This window comes from Chelonia mydas, chromosome 3 (assembly GCF_015237465.2).
Source record: "Chelonia mydas isolate rCheMyd1 chromosome 3, rCheMyd1.pri.v2, whole genome shotgun sequence".
Taxonomy (NCBI): Eukaryota; Metazoa; Chordata; order Testudines; family Cheloniidae; genus Chelonia; species Chelonia mydas.
The window spans coordinates 39,253,966-39,273,288 of NC_057851.1; the positions used below are offsets into that span (position 1 = coordinate 39,253,966).

General features: G+C 40.0%; 1 protein-coding gene across 1 annotated transcript in view; it reads left to right on the forward strand.

Annotated features, from left to right (window-relative positions):
- Window positions 1–19,323, forward strand: part of MYOM2 (myomesin 2) — a 167,696-nt gene that overhangs the window by 145,048 nt on the left and 3,325 nt on the right. Inside the window, exons 30-37 of the mRNA XM_043542341.1 lie at window positions 2,148–2,261; window positions 3,748–3,835; window positions 4,631–4,669; window positions 5,389–5,494; window positions 8,290–8,453; window positions 8,781–8,817; window positions 8,918–8,940; window positions 9,696–9,751. Coding sequence (XP_043398276.1) covers window positions 2,148–2,261; window positions 3,748–3,835; window positions 4,631–4,669; window positions 5,389–5,494; window positions 8,290–8,453; window positions 8,781–8,817; window positions 8,918–8,940; window positions 9,696–9,751 — 627 coding nt within the window. The remainder of the gene's footprint in view (window positions 1–2,147; window positions 2,262–3,747; window positions 3,836–4,630; window positions 4,670–5,388; window positions 5,495–8,289; window positions 8,454–8,780; window positions 8,818–8,917; window positions 8,941–9,695; window positions 9,752–19,323) is intronic.

Sequence of the window (19,323 nt, forward strand, 5' to 3'; positions counted from 1 at the left end):
CATCAATTCAAAAAGTGCCTCTACTGGATAACTGCAAAGCAGTTACACGGAGTTTTATCCACACGTTTGTGAGACATTGTGCCAGGGTACAGGACTCTGCTGATGCATCTTTTGGAATGGTGGTCCTTCATTCGGCTGTGCCACCTTCATCCTCACACCCTCCTCCTACTTGAGTGCTGCTTGTCATTCACCCACAGTGGAATACACATTGGGACCAGCACTCAAAGAAGAAGAGAAAGTACTTACTTTATAGCAATTAAAAGTTCTTCGAGATGTGTGGTTCCCATATATATTTCACTCCTGCCCTCCTTCCCTTCTGCTTCGGGTTGTATTTTGGTTCCTGTAGAGAAGGAACTGAAGAGGTAGTCAGTCTGCCCTATCCTTTATCTCCTTGATCAGAGGCACAAGGTGTGCAAGAGTGCATATTCAGACCAATGATTCTCTGGCTCTGGGTGTATGGAGCGCATGCATACCCACAGTGGAATACAGATAGGGACCACATATCTCAAAGAACCTCCAGTTACTATAAGGTAAATAACTTTCTCTCATTAGTAGCTCAGCAACAACCAACACTCACATCTTCCAGTGATTAACAAAAGAATAAAGAAAATGCAAGAAAAATTTACTACATTTCACACATCGTTTGTACCCCATTCACTCACTGAGCTCATGAATTAGACACTATGTAGCGAATAAACCACTCTTGCAGGCCGCCAAGAAGACTTCCAAACAGTGGGCCAAATGCTCAGCTGGGGTAAGCTGGCATTGCCCCATTGACTTTGCAAGAAATTCATTGCAGTAATCATTGCCCACAACTTGTGCAATTAGTACAAAAAATCAAAACCAACTTTAAGAACTAGGCTTGCAATTGTAGGTCCTGTTTGTTCAGGGGCACAGGAAAGAGATGTACAAATACACAATAAAGAGAAGTCACAAGCTTGCTTTTATAACCACAGATTTTTTATTACCATATTATTACCAGATTATTTTATAACCATAGATTTGAAAAATCAGTTTCTCTTTCATTTTATCTTCTAAGCTCTGAACTCAGGGTTCCTTGCTGTCTTAGTGTAGCTCTCCAAAATGTGCCCAGGTTGAATGCTTAATCGTGTTAGGTAAGAGTGCATCTGCTGAAACCCAGCATCCTTTTATTAGACCTACCTTTAATTTTATGACACTGGTGTGTCTTTATTTAGTATGTGAATGCAACCAACATGAAACAGTGCAGCTTGCAAAACTCTGAGTGACAAATCTTTTATTGAGAGACCTGCTAAATGACATAAAACAACATCAAAATTACATTGGCAGCACCTCTAAAGAGTGCTGAACTTCTGCTTCTAGTCACTCTCCTTTTAACTGCTTCTTTGAAATCACACTTTAAACTCGCCCATCCAGCAGTATTCTAAGTGTCACCTGATACACAGCTATATTTCAAATATAAAGCAACGCTGAAACCGCAGCTGTAATCTCTTTCTCCGTTGTTACTGCTGAAAGGCCACTGCTGCTTCAAGGTCACTCTAACCTCCTGAGCCTTCCTCCCAGCTGCCAATGGATAATTTTGTAGCCAGAACAACCAGAGCACAAAATGATCCAGCCACTTCCCCTTCCACCCATAACTGCCCCTTCTCATCCCTGGCTACTCCCCCAGTATGACCCTAGCAGGCTGATGTATGGCTGCACATGTTGCCCCTGTGTCAACCCAGCCTGGGGGAATTATTTTGGCACTGCCCCTGCTGCCTTTAAGACCCCTGCCAAAGCAATGTAAGTGGGCCTTGGTGAGGACTGGACTCTGCCACATAATGTACATAGGCCCGAAAGAATTGTACCAGACTCTGCCCCCTAGGCAGAGAGTAGAAGTTAGTGCTGATGTGGAATGGGTGCAGCTCTGGAGTGCCCATTGGGATTCTGTAGTGCTCTGTAACCAGAATCAGGACAGGCCGTGGAACTCAGGCCATAGAATCTGTATGCTACAGATGTGTTAGGACAAAGATTTGGCCCAATGCAATTTGATTGTAATGGTTCCATACTCTGCTTATCTGATCTACACAATAGATAATAGAAAAATGTATCCTCTTGTATTGCAAATACAGTTAAATGGAGATGTCTTCTGTCAACATATAATAATATATGCTTTTTCTGTTGTGCAGGTGGCAAACACTAAGAAGGAGACATTTTTCAAATGGTACAAGGATGGTTCTGGGCTTGAGGTTAAAGAGTTGCCTGATTTACAGAAAGGAGTGTGCCAGCTAGCTATTCCAAGGGTATGATATAATCTACCAGTTAGCAGTGACAATTTCTGCATAGCATTTTACCAGGTTGAGTCCTAAGACAAGTGTCACTATAGTATTTCTATGGACCATTTTGAATAAAGGTACATTTGCTACTCTCTGGTTCGCTGGCATAAGAGCTAGCGCTAATAAGAGATTGCCCATTTTTATTATCTGCTCAACCAGTTCCTTCAGGACTCGTGTATGAATATGATGTGGTCCTGATGACTTGTTGCTCCTTAATTTATCAATTTGGTCAAATCTCTCATCTCTGACAGTGTCTCATTTTTACTGCCTGAAATGAATAGGTCTGAGGTAGGAATCTCCCCAGCATCCATTACAGTGAAGACTCATGTAAAAAGATTATGTTCGCTTCTCTGTAATGGCCTCATCCTCCTTAATTGCCCCCACTGCTCCCTAGTAGTCCAGAAGACCCAGTGATCCCTTGCACGTTTCCTGCTTTGACTGTAAAGCGTTCCCTGTCACTTTATTTTATCTTTGGTTATTTGCCCTTCAAAGTCCCCATTAGCTTTTCTAATTTCCAACTTACAATTTATCTGCAATAGTTTATGTGCTTTCTCTTGGCTTCAATTGTGCTGGGTTAATACTTCCTGAAGGATATCTGTTTGGCTTGAATAACTTCTTGTGCCTTGACATTTAGATACACTTTGATTTTCCTCCTGTTTTCCTGCTTCTGTTTTTGTTTAGGACTTATGATTCTATTATGTAACCTCCATGCTAAGTCCAAATATTTAGATTTCCCCACTTTTGACTTTGACCAACTTCCTCATTTAAAAAAAAAAACAACCCTTTCTAAATCATAGTGTCACTATACTAGATTTTAATATGTAACTTCTCTGGGGATATTGAATTTATTTATACTGTGGTCACTATTGCTTAGCTATTATTCAACTACAGTTTAACAGTTATTCAACAACAGTTACTTCTTGAACCAAATGTGGGATGCTAATGGGACTAAATCAGGAATATTGAGGCCTCTTACGTGCTCTAGAACGAAATGTTCCTAAAAGCAATAATTTTGTCTGAAGAGAAGTTGTCTCTAAACTTCGTCCCAATGATGTGTCCCATTTGACTAGTTTATACATCAAAAATTGAAGTTACCCATTATTAGTATCTTTTTTAGACTTAATTGACTTTTGGATTTCACTAAACTACTCTTGGTTTACACTGATCAGAATCAGGCCATATGTATTTGTTTATATGGAACATCAGAGAGAAGCAACCTTTTGATAGATAATTGAGCTAACTTTGTGTTATAGTATAGGATTAGTGATTTAGCACATGTGAATACAATAAAAAGAGCTTAATTACAAGGCCTAATCTAGAGTTTCTTCTCATTGGTAGTCATTGTTGAAACAATTCAAAATAAGATCCTTGATATAGAAAATGGTCTAGTACTTGCTTATATCTCCAGCTCTAATTTCAGTTATACAGTAAATGTGCCATGTTTTATTTCTAGTTGTCTAAAAAGAATCAAGGTGAATATAAGGCAACAGTGTCAGATGACAGAGGTCAGGATGTGACTACTCTTGATATATCAGGAAAAGGTAAAGCTCAATTTTTTATAGTGAAGTAATGCATGACTAATAATTCTTCAAAAGATGGCAAAGCATCTTCCCTTGCAAATGGATAACACAGGAAACTCTTGTGCTCTGTCTAATTTCAAAGCTTTTGCTGTTTTTTAGAGGACTCAGAAACCATATAGGCTCTGGACCAAATTCCTTCAATCTTGGACTGAGCCAAGCATTCTTCCTCAAGTAGATTTCCTCAACTATTCTTGGAGGGAAATATGCATTAATAAGGGAGGCAGAATCATAGACTATCAGGGTTGGAAGGGACCTCAGGAGGTCATCTAGTCCAACCCCCTGCTCAAAGCAGGACCAATCCCCAACTAAATCATCCCAGCCAGGGCTTTGTCAAGCCTGACCTTAAAAACTTCTAAAGAAGGAGATTCCACCACCTCCCTAGGTAACGCATTCCAGTGTTTCACCACCCTCCTAGTGAAAAAGTTTTGGTCCAAAAATCTGGTCCAAAATACCAGCTTAGATCACAGGCAGCAAAAGAGGGGTTTATATGTCATGAAAAATGATTGAGATAGTGGTGGACTGTTCCAGTTTAATGTGTATTCCCACACATTGCTCAGTAAAATGGTGTCAGAGTTAGTTAAAATATGTGAGTAATATAGAATGATTTATTGCCAATATAAATGTTTCTACATAACTACCACAATTTCTTTTTTTCCCCTAATATGGTGATTTTCCATATCACTTTAAACATAGCAAGGCTATATTCTGAAAAAAATTTACAGTTTGTTGGTATGTTTCCTTTTTTCTTCTCCTCAGTGTTTGATGATATAATCCTGGCAATGAGCAGAGTCATTGGTAAGTAAATGCTGTCTCTGACTTTCATGTAATATTTTGATATTAAAATTATGAGAGCCTGGGGCAAGCGGGAAATCTCTGGGAGTCACAATGCATATCCTATTATGGGCACATTAAGTTTCTAAATAGGGATATGATTTTGCTAATTGACATTATTAAAGGGGAACAAAGTATTATTCCACCTAGTTTGTATTGTTTAATTACTATAAATGTCTTAGGACTATAATTTATAGTTTTCTTCACATTAGCTTCAGGTAAACAAATGACCATTTATGCAATATAGAGAGGGTCTGATTCTGATCCTACTAACACTGATGCAACTCTGGAGTTACTCCAAGGTTCCAACAGAGCTGCATCTGTGTAAAATAGGTGTGAAATCAGTATCAGATCAATATTATTTAATGATCTTTATACAAATAGTTTATTACTTTTAAAATAATCATATTGGTAATAAACTTAATAAACAGCAACAGAAGAATAATACTGGACCAGACCTGAGCAGGTGTAAATTAGCATAGCTCCATTGAAATCAACAAACTATGCCAGTCTACATCAGTTGAGGACCTTGACCCCAAGATAATAACTATTTCCTAATTATAATTGTAGTTTTTGTAGGTGAACCCATGTGTCGAGAGGGCAAGTATTATGAAAGCCTGATTTGTCTTTTTGCACTACAATACACTGTGTTCTTTAATCCGAATATGTTTTATTTTATGCAGGTAAATCTGCTTCTCCACTGAAGGTCCACTGCACTCCAGAAGGAATAAGACTTCAGTGTTTCCTGAAGTACTATGCAGATGAAATGAAAGCTAATTGGTATCAGAAGTAAGTGAAAGTGGCTGGCCAGACCCTGAATTCAGTGGGAGATTTAAATAGATGCTAAGTCTGCAGGGTTTATTTTTATTTATTATCCTTTTTATGACATTCAGATAGCACCTCCCATACCATTGATCATCCCAATGCTCCTGTAAGAGAAGGAAGTGTTATCATTCCCATTTTACAGAGGGGGAACGAAGGTACAGAGATATCAAGTGGCTTGCCCAAGGTCACAAAGGATGTCTGTTGCAGAGCCAGGAACAGAAGGTCTCCGAAGTTCCGGTCAATTGTTCCATCCACAGAAAAGGAGGGTTTGCAGGACAGCGTTTTTCAATGCAGTAATTCCTTGATATTCACCAAAGAGAGTATAGGAAATTAAGTAGTTTGAATTGGACAGAAGGGGCCTTAGTCAGCAACACATTATCCCAGTTTTATGGTCATGTAAAGCCATTGATTTCCATTAAGAAACACAGCCACACAATGGGAGTAACAGTACTGAATCGGGTTCAAGGAGCACAAGGAGAGCATCTATGAAGACTGTTCATAAGGTGAGCTTAGTAACAAATAAGTTTCACCCTTTGAACAAATGTGTTGTTCATATGACTTAAAAAGCAGAAAAACTATTTGCCTATTCACCTTGGCTCATGCTACAGGTACTTAAGATTTAAGGCAGTTTACGCCAAACCCTTATCCAGTGCATATGGGTAGAAGTCCAGAAAACAGAACACTAGCAAATTGGAGGCATCAACAGACTTATATATATATCTACACATATTAGAAATGTGCCCAATTGCATAGTATGCTTTGCGCACAATTTTGTCTTTTAAAATAAAAAAGTAGCTATAGCTAAGCCAGAAAGGAAATTGCAATCCTGCTCTGAACAGAATTATTATAAACCCGAATTATTTAGAGTTAAATCAAAGACTGAAAAAATACTGACTTTCTATTTTAAATTAAATTCCAGCTACCCATTCTTAGAAGGAGGGTAAACAATCTTTGTTTTTCATCAGCCCAGCACATAGCATAGCATGCAAATTCCCAGTCAGCACTGAATCATCCACCACACTGCATACAAATCCTAAAGCCAGCATGCAATCATCCGCTCATTGCTCAGTGGGGAGCATAACATAGTTTCTTGGCAGATATCTATCTGGTCTAGTGAGCTAAAGCTAGTTCTCTTCCGAAAAGGTAAGAGTGCTGAAAAAATTCCTTTTCTCATCAAGGTAGCTCTTTGTAGGTATGAGGCGAAATCAATCCTGTTTGGACAAATTATTTATTCAGTCAAAGAGAGGATAATCCTGACTTTATCAATTTAAAAATTAATCCAGGGCAAATATGATTGAGGAGAAGGAAGGAAGGATAGACTATGTTAAATTAAGTTTGGCTAATGGGAGACAAGAGAAAGTTTAGGAAACAGTCTGGAGCAATATAATTACATCAATATTTTTTAAGAACTCCTTATTGATTTATTGTAATTGGGAAGTTTTCTTAAAAGGAATGGCACAACATGGCCTCTGATATGTAGTGTAGTTTCCTAGTGTATATTTCTCTGCCTTTCTCTGTTCATTGGCAGTATAACTATCTGGTTGCAATAGGAGAGTATAACTGAATGTTTTTGCAAGCCATATATGAAGTTCAGCTCTTTTTGAAATACTTTGTTTGCACAAAATTTTTGTACTTTTCTTTGTTATTTTTGAGTGGAAAATATCTACTTTTAAAAAAATGCACTGACAACTAACAGCTGAAAAAAAAGTCTTTGTACTTTCCCCCAAGCCCTTCAGCTTTGGGATGATAGCATGGAGAGATTCAGCCCCCCAAAAGAGGATTTTTTCTGAGGAGGTTAAGATGAAAGTCATATTGCAACCTTAACTATAGCAAAGAAAAAATAGACTCGCATAGGCACAAGGCCACCAGTGATTGCTCTTGATGATACACAAGACTCTGCACATCCAAAAACCTCTCTGAACATACACTCATCTGAGCTCCAGGCACCTCTAGAAACAAATAAATAGAAATAAATAGAAATCTGATTCAATGACAGAGTATTATCTTTGATCCCCCAGAGTCCCATCCCATCTCTGATAGTCGTGTACCAAAGCATAGGCTGGATTCCCTAAGCACCCTATCCAGACTTTACTTTATAAATTTGCACTTCACCTTTGCTTCTTGATCCACAAACAGGGATCACCAAAAGCCATGGAACTTTACAAATAAGTGAGGAAAAAAGATGTCTCAACCTGAGGGGCCAAAGGCACAAAGACACCACAGGATGTATGAGTTATGGATACCTGTAGGTGGGAGCCATCTGGTCATAAAAGGAGAAGAAAATAGATGGAACCCAACAGATATTTCTTCTCATAGATCCATGGGAAAATCAAAATGGCCTGGATTAGGATTGTCAACCCTCCCAGTTTCACCAGGAGTTTCCCAGAGTCGGGCTCTATCTCCTGGAGGCTACTGAAGCCAGAGATTTTAGGCCATTAAATGTCCAGCAGCGCAGAGGGGCTAAGGCAGGATTGTGGGGGTGGAGGATGTAGGGGCTCTGCGAGCTGCCCCTACCCCGAGTGCCGACTCCGCAGCTCCCATTGCTCCCCAGAATTGATATTTTAACTTTAATGGTTCAGAAATGTTTCATATCCATATTGGGAAGAAAAAAAGAATCCACTGTGCAATTGTTCTCAGTAGTTGTAGTTTATTTGTAATTTTAAGTGCATTATGTTATCCTTTATAAATTTAATAGCCAAATATTTTATGCAGAATGTACATCAAAGGATTTTCAAACCTATTTTTGTTCATTTTTCAAGGGAGTCTAAGGTTTCTTCTAGTGAAAAGATGAGGATTGGAGGTAGTGAAGAGGTTGCCTGGCTGCAGATATCTGAGCCCACTGAAAAGGACAAAGGGAAATACACCTTTGAAATTTTTGATGGCAAAGAATCCCATAAGCGCATGCTTGATCTATCTGGACAAGGTAGAATACTGAATATATTGTAGTTATAAGACATGATGCATTTTCATAAACTGGATTAAGTGGAAGAATCACAATAAAAATGGAAAGCTATCAGCCAAATTCAGCTATGCAGTAAGTGGACCCAACTTTTCTGGATACCTTAGAGTTGAGACCATTTCCACCGGGGCTGATTTTGACCCCATATGTTCAGTTTTCATTTGATATGTCGTAATTTTATGAGAGGTTTTAAAAGAACATTAACATAGGAATGAGTGACAACATTTATGTTTACTTGTAGATAAGAACTACATTACATTTTATATAATGCACTGAAATATTTCATTACAGCTTTTGATGATGCATATGCAGAATTCCAGCGACTCAAGTAAGCCATACATTTTTTATTTAGATCCTGTAGTTAGTGCCTTAATTATACAGTAAAATATTAATTTATTTCTGTTCTTTCCCACCATTTCCAACTATAGGGCAGTGGCTTTTGCTGAGAAGAGTAAGTATATTTTACATATTTTAAGAGACAATCTACTTCTAATCTTGTGATTTTTTTTTTATTTAAAGGCAAACCTAATTCCAAGTTCCCATGTTTTCCATAGTTCCATGACAGCAGAATCAGCACATTGCTGCAGAATTCAGCCACAGAATTTGCTGTCATTTTTCAAAAGTTGTGCATCTAATTTTCTTTAGTTGCAAAGAAAACCTGCCAAATGAGAACTGGGTGGGTGAATCACTGCTACGCTGTCTTAGAGAGCCTGAAACAATAAATTTAAGAGTTGTGAACTTTCTTCATCACACTGCGATGTTGACTCTGAAACATAATGATAGCTACCACCTGGATGCTAAAAGCCTAAATCGCTCTTGCTTTGTTGTGTTCCAAAAGCTTATATTGTTCCATACCCTCTCTAACAACTTCTTCAAGGCAATTGTATGTTTGGTACAAAAATCTGTGGCACATTGTACATTAAAAATTTGAGGGAAGCATAAAATATTTAATATCAAAATAGATAATATCAGGAATACTGTAGGGATTGTATTATTTTCATATTTCATTTAATAAAAATCCCTATTTTTAAGATACTGCTTCTAAATGCTTGAAACTGCCCAAGAATTTCCTTTTGTTCTGAAGTCACCAACTTATTGCTAATACTACATCAGGATTTATAAAGATGAACATATTTAGTGAGTAATAAATTCTTTCAGACTTTGTGATGATTTGTTGTAGTATGATTATTATTTTTTAATTCCTAGATCGTGGTAAAGTGATAGGTGGTTTGCCCGATGTGGTGACTATAATGGAAGGCAAGGTAAGGATGACTTTTGTCATTGAGTCATGTTCGTATGTTAGGATTTCTGTGTTAGTGGGGAGGAGGCAGCGGTTCAGAGAAGTAGAGAACCATGCAGTGTAGCCTTTTGGATGGAGAATGTATTAATTATTATGATTAAGATTTTCAAAGCTGACCGGGGATTTAATGACAAAGTTCCCACTAATTTCAGTGGGAGTTTTGTGGTAAATGCCCCTGTCAGCTTTTATTAATCTCCACCCATTATTTAATTTCAATTATTTATTTTATTATTTACTTGGATGTTTACTGTTCTATGTGTAGCACCCCCTGCAGCACACCAGATCTGCAAGGGTGGCAAAGTCCCTTATTCCTCCATTTCAGGGGCTTGGTGACCCCTACTTATGGTCAAGTGGGCCCAGGGTCCTGTGCGCTTGTGGCTGGGTTCATAAAATAGCAGACAACTGATAACCCTTACAACCACTAGGACATTACAATTTATTATTGCAGTGGATGACACTTATTAATAACCTCTCAGTTCCCCACAAGAAGTTGCTATTAACTGAAGGTTGCCAATCAGTGACAGGCAGTTTTGCGGGACTGCAGCCAGGAAAGGAAGCACTGGAATGTGTATAGCCTGGGCCCTTGAGGCCAGGGCAGGGTATAGCTTTGAGAGCACAGGGAGAGGTACAATGAAGCCACATGAGCCCGCAGCTCTCTGTGCTGCAGCCCCCTTGTCTTCTGGAGTCCTGGTGCTGTGGGCTGGGAGGGGCAGCAGCAGGCCAGCCAGTAGTAAAGAGAGGGGCTGCTAAGGCTTTCCACAGGGACTGAAGGCACTGGTGCTGCACGGAACCTCTCCTTGCACTCTCTGGGCTGCGCCCTGCCCTGGCATAGTTGTTAATAAGCAGCACGCCTGTTGCCAACATCTCTATCCCATTAACATTAAAGTCAATGGGATGGGATCAGTTCCTGGCAAAATGTTGCTATTAACTGAATGTTGTTAATATTGGGGTTACTATTAATTGGCATCCACTGTAGAGGAAATCAGTGACCAACAGATATTTTTCTTCTTCTTCTTTGAGTAGTGTCCCTGTGGGAGCTCCACTTCTGGTGCGCATGTGCCTCTCAAGCCCTGGATCAGAGATTTTTCTGCTAGCAGTGCCCATTTGGACCAGGCACGTGCCCTGTGCCTCCTTGTGGCAGACAAAGGCTGTATAGGGATGCGTGGACAAACCACCCTTAGTTCCTTCTCTATTGCTCGGCCTGAGCTCTAATGTGCCCACCTTGAGCATGTCTCAGCTATTTCATATTCTTCTTATGGTAATATTAATTAGTGTAGTTAGTTGTTAACCTTACTAACTACAACTATTTGTATGTCTACACTAGAGAACTTACAGCGGCACAGCTGTACCGATGCAGCTGCGTTGCTGTAAGATCTGTTGTGTAGTCATTCTATGACGATGGGAGAACTCTCCTGTTGACGTAATTAAACTACGCTCAAAGAGCTACGTCAGCAGGAGAAGTTCTGCCGCCAACATTGTGCTGTGCACATCACCACTTATGCCGACGCTGCTGCATCAATGGCAGTGGCGCTGACTTAGTGTGGTAGTGAAGACAAGCTCTCAGTGTGGTGAACAAAATTAGATGGGACAAGACCAGGGTAATCCTTATAGTACCAACCCAGCCGAGACAAGCTTGGAACCCTTACCTATCTCATCTATGCATCCATCCACAGCTCAAGATACCGATCACTCCTTGTCTCCTCTCACAGGATGTGGGACTCATGTTTCACCCTTAATAATTCAAGGGGCTAGAATCCTCCTGCTCTGACGAAGTGCAACAGGTGTTACTGAATGGTAGGAAGAAGTCAACCCGTACTGCTTATCTGCAGAAATGAAAGAGAATCTCCCATTGGTGCTGTCATTGTTACTTCCCACCTGGATCTGTGCCTCTTTCAGTCATCCTGGATTATCTCCTGGATCTGACGATATCAGGGTTATCAATTAGCTCAGTTAAGGTTCATTTGGCTGCAATATCAGCCTTTCATCTGACTATAGAGGAGTTTTCCATATTTGCTCATCCTGTATTATCTAGATTTATTAAGGGTTTAGGAAATCTCTACCTCCAGCCTAGAGACCCCACTCTGACTTGGGACCTCAACCAAGTACTCAATTACCCTTATTAACATCTATTTGGACCTATGGCAACCTGTTCTTTACTCCCTTTATCTATGAAGACGACCTTTCTAGTAGCCATCATGTCATTGCGTAAAGTTGGGAAGATTGGTGCCTTGATGGCAGATTCCCCCCTTTAAGGTAGTCTTTAAGGATAAGTAAAAGCGGCAAAGAGTCCTGTTGCACCTTATAAACTAACAGACATATTGGAGCATAAGTTTTTGTGGGTGAATGCCCACTTCGTTGGATGGTTTCTTTACACCCACATCCTAAATTCTTACCTAAGTTTCTCTTGGAGTTCCACCTTAACCCATCTATTCATATACCAGTGTTTCTCCTGAAGCTCTCTCTTCAGGAGTCTTGTTTTCGTTCCCTGGATATTAGAAGGGCACTGGCCGCCTTCTTGGATAGGACCAAGCAATTTTGAGGGTCATCCAGGCTGTTCATCTCCTTCATAGATAGATCCAAAGGATCCATGATTTCTGCTCAGAGACTATTGAGATGGATATCTGGATGTATTGTCACTTGTTATAAGACCGCAGGGGTTCATCCTCCTGAAAAGGTGATAGCACATTCTATCAAGTCACATGCAACATCCACAGCATTGCTTAAGAATGTACCTGTGTCTGAGATATGTAGGCCGCTGTGTGGGCATCAGTACATACATTTGCAAAGCACTATGATTTTATCCATGCCATCAAATCCTATTCAGCACTAGGTACTGCAGTTCTGTCCTCAGTTCTGGACTCAGTTCCGAAGATCCCTTCTCCATCTGGGGAAACTGCTTAGAAGTCGCTTAAAGTGGAGCACCCACAAGGACACGACTCAAAGAAGAAGAGGTTACTTACCTCATTCAGTAACTGCATTTCATCGAGATGTGTTCCCCTAAGGATGCTCCACCACTCACCCTTCCTTCCCCTCTGTTTTGGACAGTTCTCTGTGGAGATGTTCAAGTGGAGAAGGAACTGAGGGTGGTTCACCTGTGCATTCCTATATAGCCTCAGTGTCAGGCATGAGGAGGCACAAGCTGCATGCATGGGCCAAATGGGTGCTGCTAGCAGAAAAATCTCCCATCAAGGGCTTGAGAGGCACATGTGCACCTGAAATGGAGCATCCAGAAGGACACACATCTCGAACTGTAGTTACTATACAGGGTGAGTAACCTCTTATATGATTTTGTGTGTGTGTGTATGAAAAACAGAACTGACCCCAAGTTTTCCATCAGGCCTTACCTACTTAGTGCTATAGAAACTTGACGAGAAGGGCTGTTGTCCACGGTGGGAAGTCAATAGTTCTCTCCTTTGAATGGAGTGGATCTCATGGTCTCCAGCCTTGTCCATCCTCCAGCTCTGGATGCCGGAGAGGCCTGCCAAGCTCATCTGGCAGCCAGTCCTCACAGAAGCAGGGGAGTGTGGGGGTTCAGACTCTCCATCATGAAACTGGTGGCTCTAGATCAGTCTCAAGCGCCAGTGCATAATTTGTAAAGAAAGAGGTGGCAGGGCTCAAAATAGCATCCTCCACACAGCGTGACCTTGCATGCACCGTACGTGCAAGGTCACACCTTCCGCCACTGAGGGAAGAGGGGCCAGAGCTGAAAGTGCAATCAAGTTATAAAAAGCAGTTACAACAAAAGGATGGAACATGATCCTAGTATGAGGATATATACACATACATATGTGCGTATAGGATAACTGACACTTCTAAAGGGACAGTAGAGAATCATAGAAATGTAGGGCTGGAAGGGGCCTTGAGAGGTCATTTAGTATAACCCTCTGTGCTGAGGCAGGACCAAGTAAACTTAGCCCATCCCTGACAGGTGTTTGTACAGCCTGTTTTTAAAAACCTCCAACGACAGGTGTCAGGTTAGTCACACGGAAACAGAGGCATGATGGATGCTAGCAACAACAGCTTTATTGTAAAAAGAATGTGTACTGTCTCTAGCTCTCGATAAAGATGTGCTGCACTATTCTTCACATACCACCACCTAGTGACTAAACGTAATGCAATTGAAACTTTCCATCACCTCTTTTCTTTTCTGCATTTTAACAATTTTTAAAACTATACAATTGTTTTTTTTTCAAACTAACTTTACATCTCAACACACGTCCATCTGTTAATTATCCCTAAATCATGCTGTTTTTTCAACTCTGTGGACAGAACAGATAACTTAGTGAATAGGCTGTCTTTTTATTTGCAAGTTTCAGAGTAGCAGCCGTGTTAGTCTGTATCTGCAAAAATAAAAGGAGTACTTGTGGCACCTTAGGACGAACAAATGTATTTGAGCATAAACTTTCGTGAGCTACAGCAAGGGCTCTCTCAGGCAGGTTTGGAGTAGGTGAATCTTCTCTTGGTTCTTCACCTGCAGTTTGTAGAGTTTGTTCAGTTGATTGTTCATTCTCTGGAAAAAACTGAAGATGTTGATGGTTCCTGTTGAACTCTCCACCATCTGTCTCAATAGCAGTCTGTTTTCTTTACTACAGCAGGAGTTGTCCATCCTTTACCTCCATCCAGTTTTGACACAAACATTATTACCAGGTTCCAGATCAGGCAATTATCTGAGTGATATAGGCTATAGAAGTGTTCATAAGATCTTTTTGCCTTTTGATCCAATTTGGCTACTCTTCTTAGGTCTGGCCACTTTGGGGCTGGATTCTTTTCCAGGGTTGGAACAGTAATCCTGACTTGCCTTCCCATTAGTAATGATTAACAGTGTTGATCAGAAGAGCAAGGAATGGATCTTCCTGGTTTAATATTTTCTTGGCTGTCTGAACAGCCCTCTCAGCCTCTCCATTTGCTTTTGGGTAATGTGAGCTGCTAGTGATGTGTTCAAAATCATATTTTGTGTGGAATGACTTAAATTTTAGCTGTGGTGAATTGTGGTCCCCATTGCCCATCAGTAGTTGTTCTGGAATAGCACAATGGATGAATGTGCTCTTTAATTTCTTGGTAACATTGTTACATGTTGCATCTTTCAGATATATTGTTTCAATATATCTAAAAAAGTAATCCACTACAATTTGGTAATGGTGTCCTCTGAATTCGTATAAATCTTCTGCTAGCCTCTCCCGGTGTCTGTCTGGTAGAGGTATTATTAGAGGTGCTTTGCGTTGTGTTGGTCTGTTAGTACTGCAATGTTTGCATGAAAATACTTCATTCTTCATATCCTTGCTGATTTCAGGCCACTACACTGACTGATTGGCTCATTCACAGCATTTACTTAGTCTTTGATGTCCTTCATGGAAGTGATTTAGAATTTCTCCTCTCAAAGATGGCAATGTGATCACCTTCAATCATTAGTCCATTGGACTCACTTAATTGTCCTCATACAACAAAATAGTCTTGTGCCATGGCTATGGTGTTCTTGAGATACTTGAGCCATCCGGTCTGAATATAACTAAAAACTTATTTGAATTTGCTTATAAGCCCAGGTAGCTTTTTGTAGCAGGTATGGTCACGCACCTCACACTGGGCTGGAAGCTTCCTATTAACAGTCTTTCCACAAATATCCAGTTTCACCCTCCACGCTGGCTATGTGTCATTACACGTGCTTAAACCCAGAAAAAATGGCTCTTGATTCTCGATGGTCACTTCCCATACTGCCTTTGTGAGGCAGAGAGCTGCAAAATGTCCAATTTTTGTGCATTTATGGCATTTAGCTCCCTTATCTGAGCAATCTTGGACTGTGATCTTTCCCACATCTTGTGCATTTAATCTGAAAAGTGTTATGTTTTACTTGGGGCTTACCCCACATTGCCTTTGAGGATTACTGCAGTTGCTTTTTGCAGCTGTGCTATATGTCCTGTTGTGACCCTGTTTGTAAGTCACTTCTAGGTTTCTTTCTGGCAGTCACTCGTCTCTGTTTTGATTTTTAATGATCTCTGATTGTCTTGCCATTTCTATTTCTGTGTGAAGGGTTAAATCTCTCTTCATTTGCAGTTTATCTGCAGTCCCTGTCGAAAATGCCAATCAGTATTCTGTCTCTAATATGCTCTTTCTTTTTGTCTTCAAAATCACAGTTTTCTGCCCTGTCAGGCAAGTCTCTTATAAAAGGTTCCACAGATTCCCCAGGATTTTGGACCTGCTGGTAGAAAAATGCTTAGTTATAAACCACATTATGCTGAGGTATAAATTGCTCATCAAACATAGCCAGGACCACAGCGTAACTGTTCTTGTGGCTTTCCTCTCCAAAGGCAAAGGACTTAAAGATATAATCAGCTTCCCTGTCCATGGCATAGACTAAGTAATGTGCACCTCCCTGAGATTACTTGTGATGCAAAAACATGGAAACTACTCTTTCCAAACAGGCCACTCTGATGGCCCGTCGAAGTGAAGCTCTCTGGGGCGTGAAACTTTGGCATTTTGATGAAATTCTGCAGTTTCTTTTGTTTTTCTTCTGACACCATGTCAGGTTAATGACACAGAGACAAAGGCAAAATGGATGCTAGCAACCACAACAACTTTATTGTAAAAAGAATGTAGACTGTCTCCAGCACTCGGTAAAGGTGTGCTGCAGTATTCTTCATGAAGTTAGTGACAAAATATTATACTGCAACCTCCCTTAGTAACCTATTCCAGTACTTAACTATTCTTACAGTTGGAAAATTTATTCTAATATCTAACCTTAATCTCCCTTGCTGCAGATTAAGATGATTACTTCTTGTCCTGCCTTCAATGGACATGGATCATCATCCTCTTTTTAACAGCCCTTAGTGTATTTGAACACTGTTATCATATGCATGGTTTTTAAGGTGACCACTGTAGTTCAGTAAAGCAGAAGAGCCCCAAATACACAAGAGTGACAATTTGGGATATATACATGCACCCTAGGTATCAGCACTCTGACTCATTCTCAATATTGACATATTAAAAAAATCTTCAATATTGATGGGTGTTGAGGGCAAAGTGGTGACATTTAGACATTATGTTCTCTCTCAAATGTTGCAGTTTACTTAATTATTGCTTAAGCAAATAGTCACTTTTAAAAACTGCTTTTTTATTTTAATAAAGTATAAGGCCTGATCTTGCAAACGTATAAGGCCTGATCTTACTCATATGGGTAACTTTATCCATAAGAATAGTTCCATCGATATTGAAGTTACTCACAAGTATTAATGTTTACAGGATTGGGCCCACAGTTGGGGAGTCCTCTGACATGGGAAGCATGTGGTACCCATAACTGCTTGTTTTTTAAATGTGCAGCAGTTCTGAGCACATTTAATAAGCCACTCCCTACATTCTGAATTGTTTTAATAAATCCTATGGTCTTGAATAATTTAAATGGAGTTCAAGAAAACAATTAATTGTGTACATGCACACACACACACACACACACACACACACAGACAATACTTTTCTGGGTCCTGAGTGTTTGTAATTGGGAATCTGAAGTCAGGGTGGAGGAGCAGGGAGTATATCTGTGGGAGAGGCTGGGGTTTTTTAGTCAAATGGTAGATGTCTGAAGCAGTTCAGTGGCCTGAAATGTTAGAAATAACTCCATTAGAGTGCGATTTGTGGGCAGAATGAAAGGGAGGCAGTCAAAGGTGCATTATATTTGAAATGAACCACATGACTATACACTGTCTCATCTAGGTCTTCCATTTATTGTACTGATATCATCACCACATATATAGTGCATAGACAGATATATATTATATAAATATATCTGACATAAATTTCTCTGTCTTATACTTGTAAACTATACTGTGTATAAAGACATATTCTCCTTAAAGTTTTATTATTTAACCATTAGACAGAGCCTAGATGACTGGAGAGTCTATAATATTAATTGCTTTCACTGTGAATTTAAACATCTTCAGTAATATTCTTGGGAGGCTTGCAGCTGAAGTAGTTTGCTCAGCTCTTCCAATGGTGCGTATGTAGAAACTTCAAGGATGTTTTTAAATGTATCATTGTCTGAACATCATGTTAGACTAATGGCTTGCCAGGAGTCTGCTGCAGGCAAGACTGCAGTGACAGTCCAACTTACCATCTTCAGACAATGTTACCCTGGGGCTATTATTGAATCACAGTCACTAGTAAGATGGTGGAAAGGTTGTGTTAAAAACAAGGAAAGTTAGAAATATACTTTATGTATCTGTATTTTCAGTCTTCACAAGTCTAAATATATGTATATTAGCCACAGCTTGATGAGAGAAGCTAAAGTTACATCTCAAAAGGAACCCTTAAACAAGTGTGATCCTTATATATATTGTGGATTCCTTCTCTCCCTCTTCCCAGAAGACCATAGGATCATAGAAATGTGGGGCTGTAAGGTACTTTGAAAAGACAACTAGCCCAGTCCCCTGCACTGAGGTAGGACCAAGGATACCTAGGCCATCCCTGACGGGTGTTTGTGTAACCTGCTCTTAAAAACTTTCAGTGAATGGGATTCCACAACCTCCCCTGGAAGCCTATTCCAGCACTTAACACTGTACTTATATTTAGAAAGCTTTTCCTAATATCTAACCTAAATGTCCCTTGCTGCAGATTAAGCTGATTACTTTTTATCCTACTTTCAGTGGACATGGAGAATAATTGATTACCATCCTCTTGATAACAACCCTTAATATATTTGAAAACTGTTATCCAATCTCTGCCCTCAATCTTCTTTTCTCAAGACTAAATGTGCCCAGTTTTTTTAACCTTTCCTGAGAAGTCAGGTTTTCTAAACCTTCTATTATTTTTGTTGCTCTCCTCCATACTCTCTCCAGATTGTCCATATCTTTCTTAAAGTGTGGTGCCCAGAACTGGACATAGTACTGCAAGTGAGGCCTCACCAGTGATGAGTAGTGGGACAATCACTTCCCTCGTCTCATGTACAACACTCCAGTTAATACAATCCAGAATTACTTTAGCCTTTTTAGCAACTTCGTCACCTTGTTGAACCAATGGAACAGATTGCCTAGGGAGGGTGTGGAAGCTCCTTCACTGGAGGTTTTCAAAAGGAGGCCAAAGAGCCATCTGTCTCGAGTAGTTTAGAGACAACAAATCCTGCACCTTGGCAGGCGGTTAGACTAGATGATCCTTGCTGTCCCTCCCAACCCATGATTCTATGATTCTATATTCCATTTCTGATCCACTATAAACCACAAATCCTTTTCTGCAGTATTACTGCCTAGCTAGATATTTGCCATATTGTAGTTAGGCACTTGATTTTTCCTTCCTAAGTGTGTAGTACTGTGTTCTTGTTGAATTCAGACTAATTCTCTAATTTGTCAAGGTCATTCTGAATTCTAATTTTATCCTTCCAAGTGCTTTAAACCTCTCCCAGCTTGGTGTTATCTGCAAATTGTATACTCTCCTCTCCATTACTGGAGTCACTAATGAAAATATTGAACCAGACCTAGGACAGACCCCTATAGGACCCTACTAGATATGTCCTCCCAGTCTGACAGTGAATCACTGATAACTACTCTCTGAGTA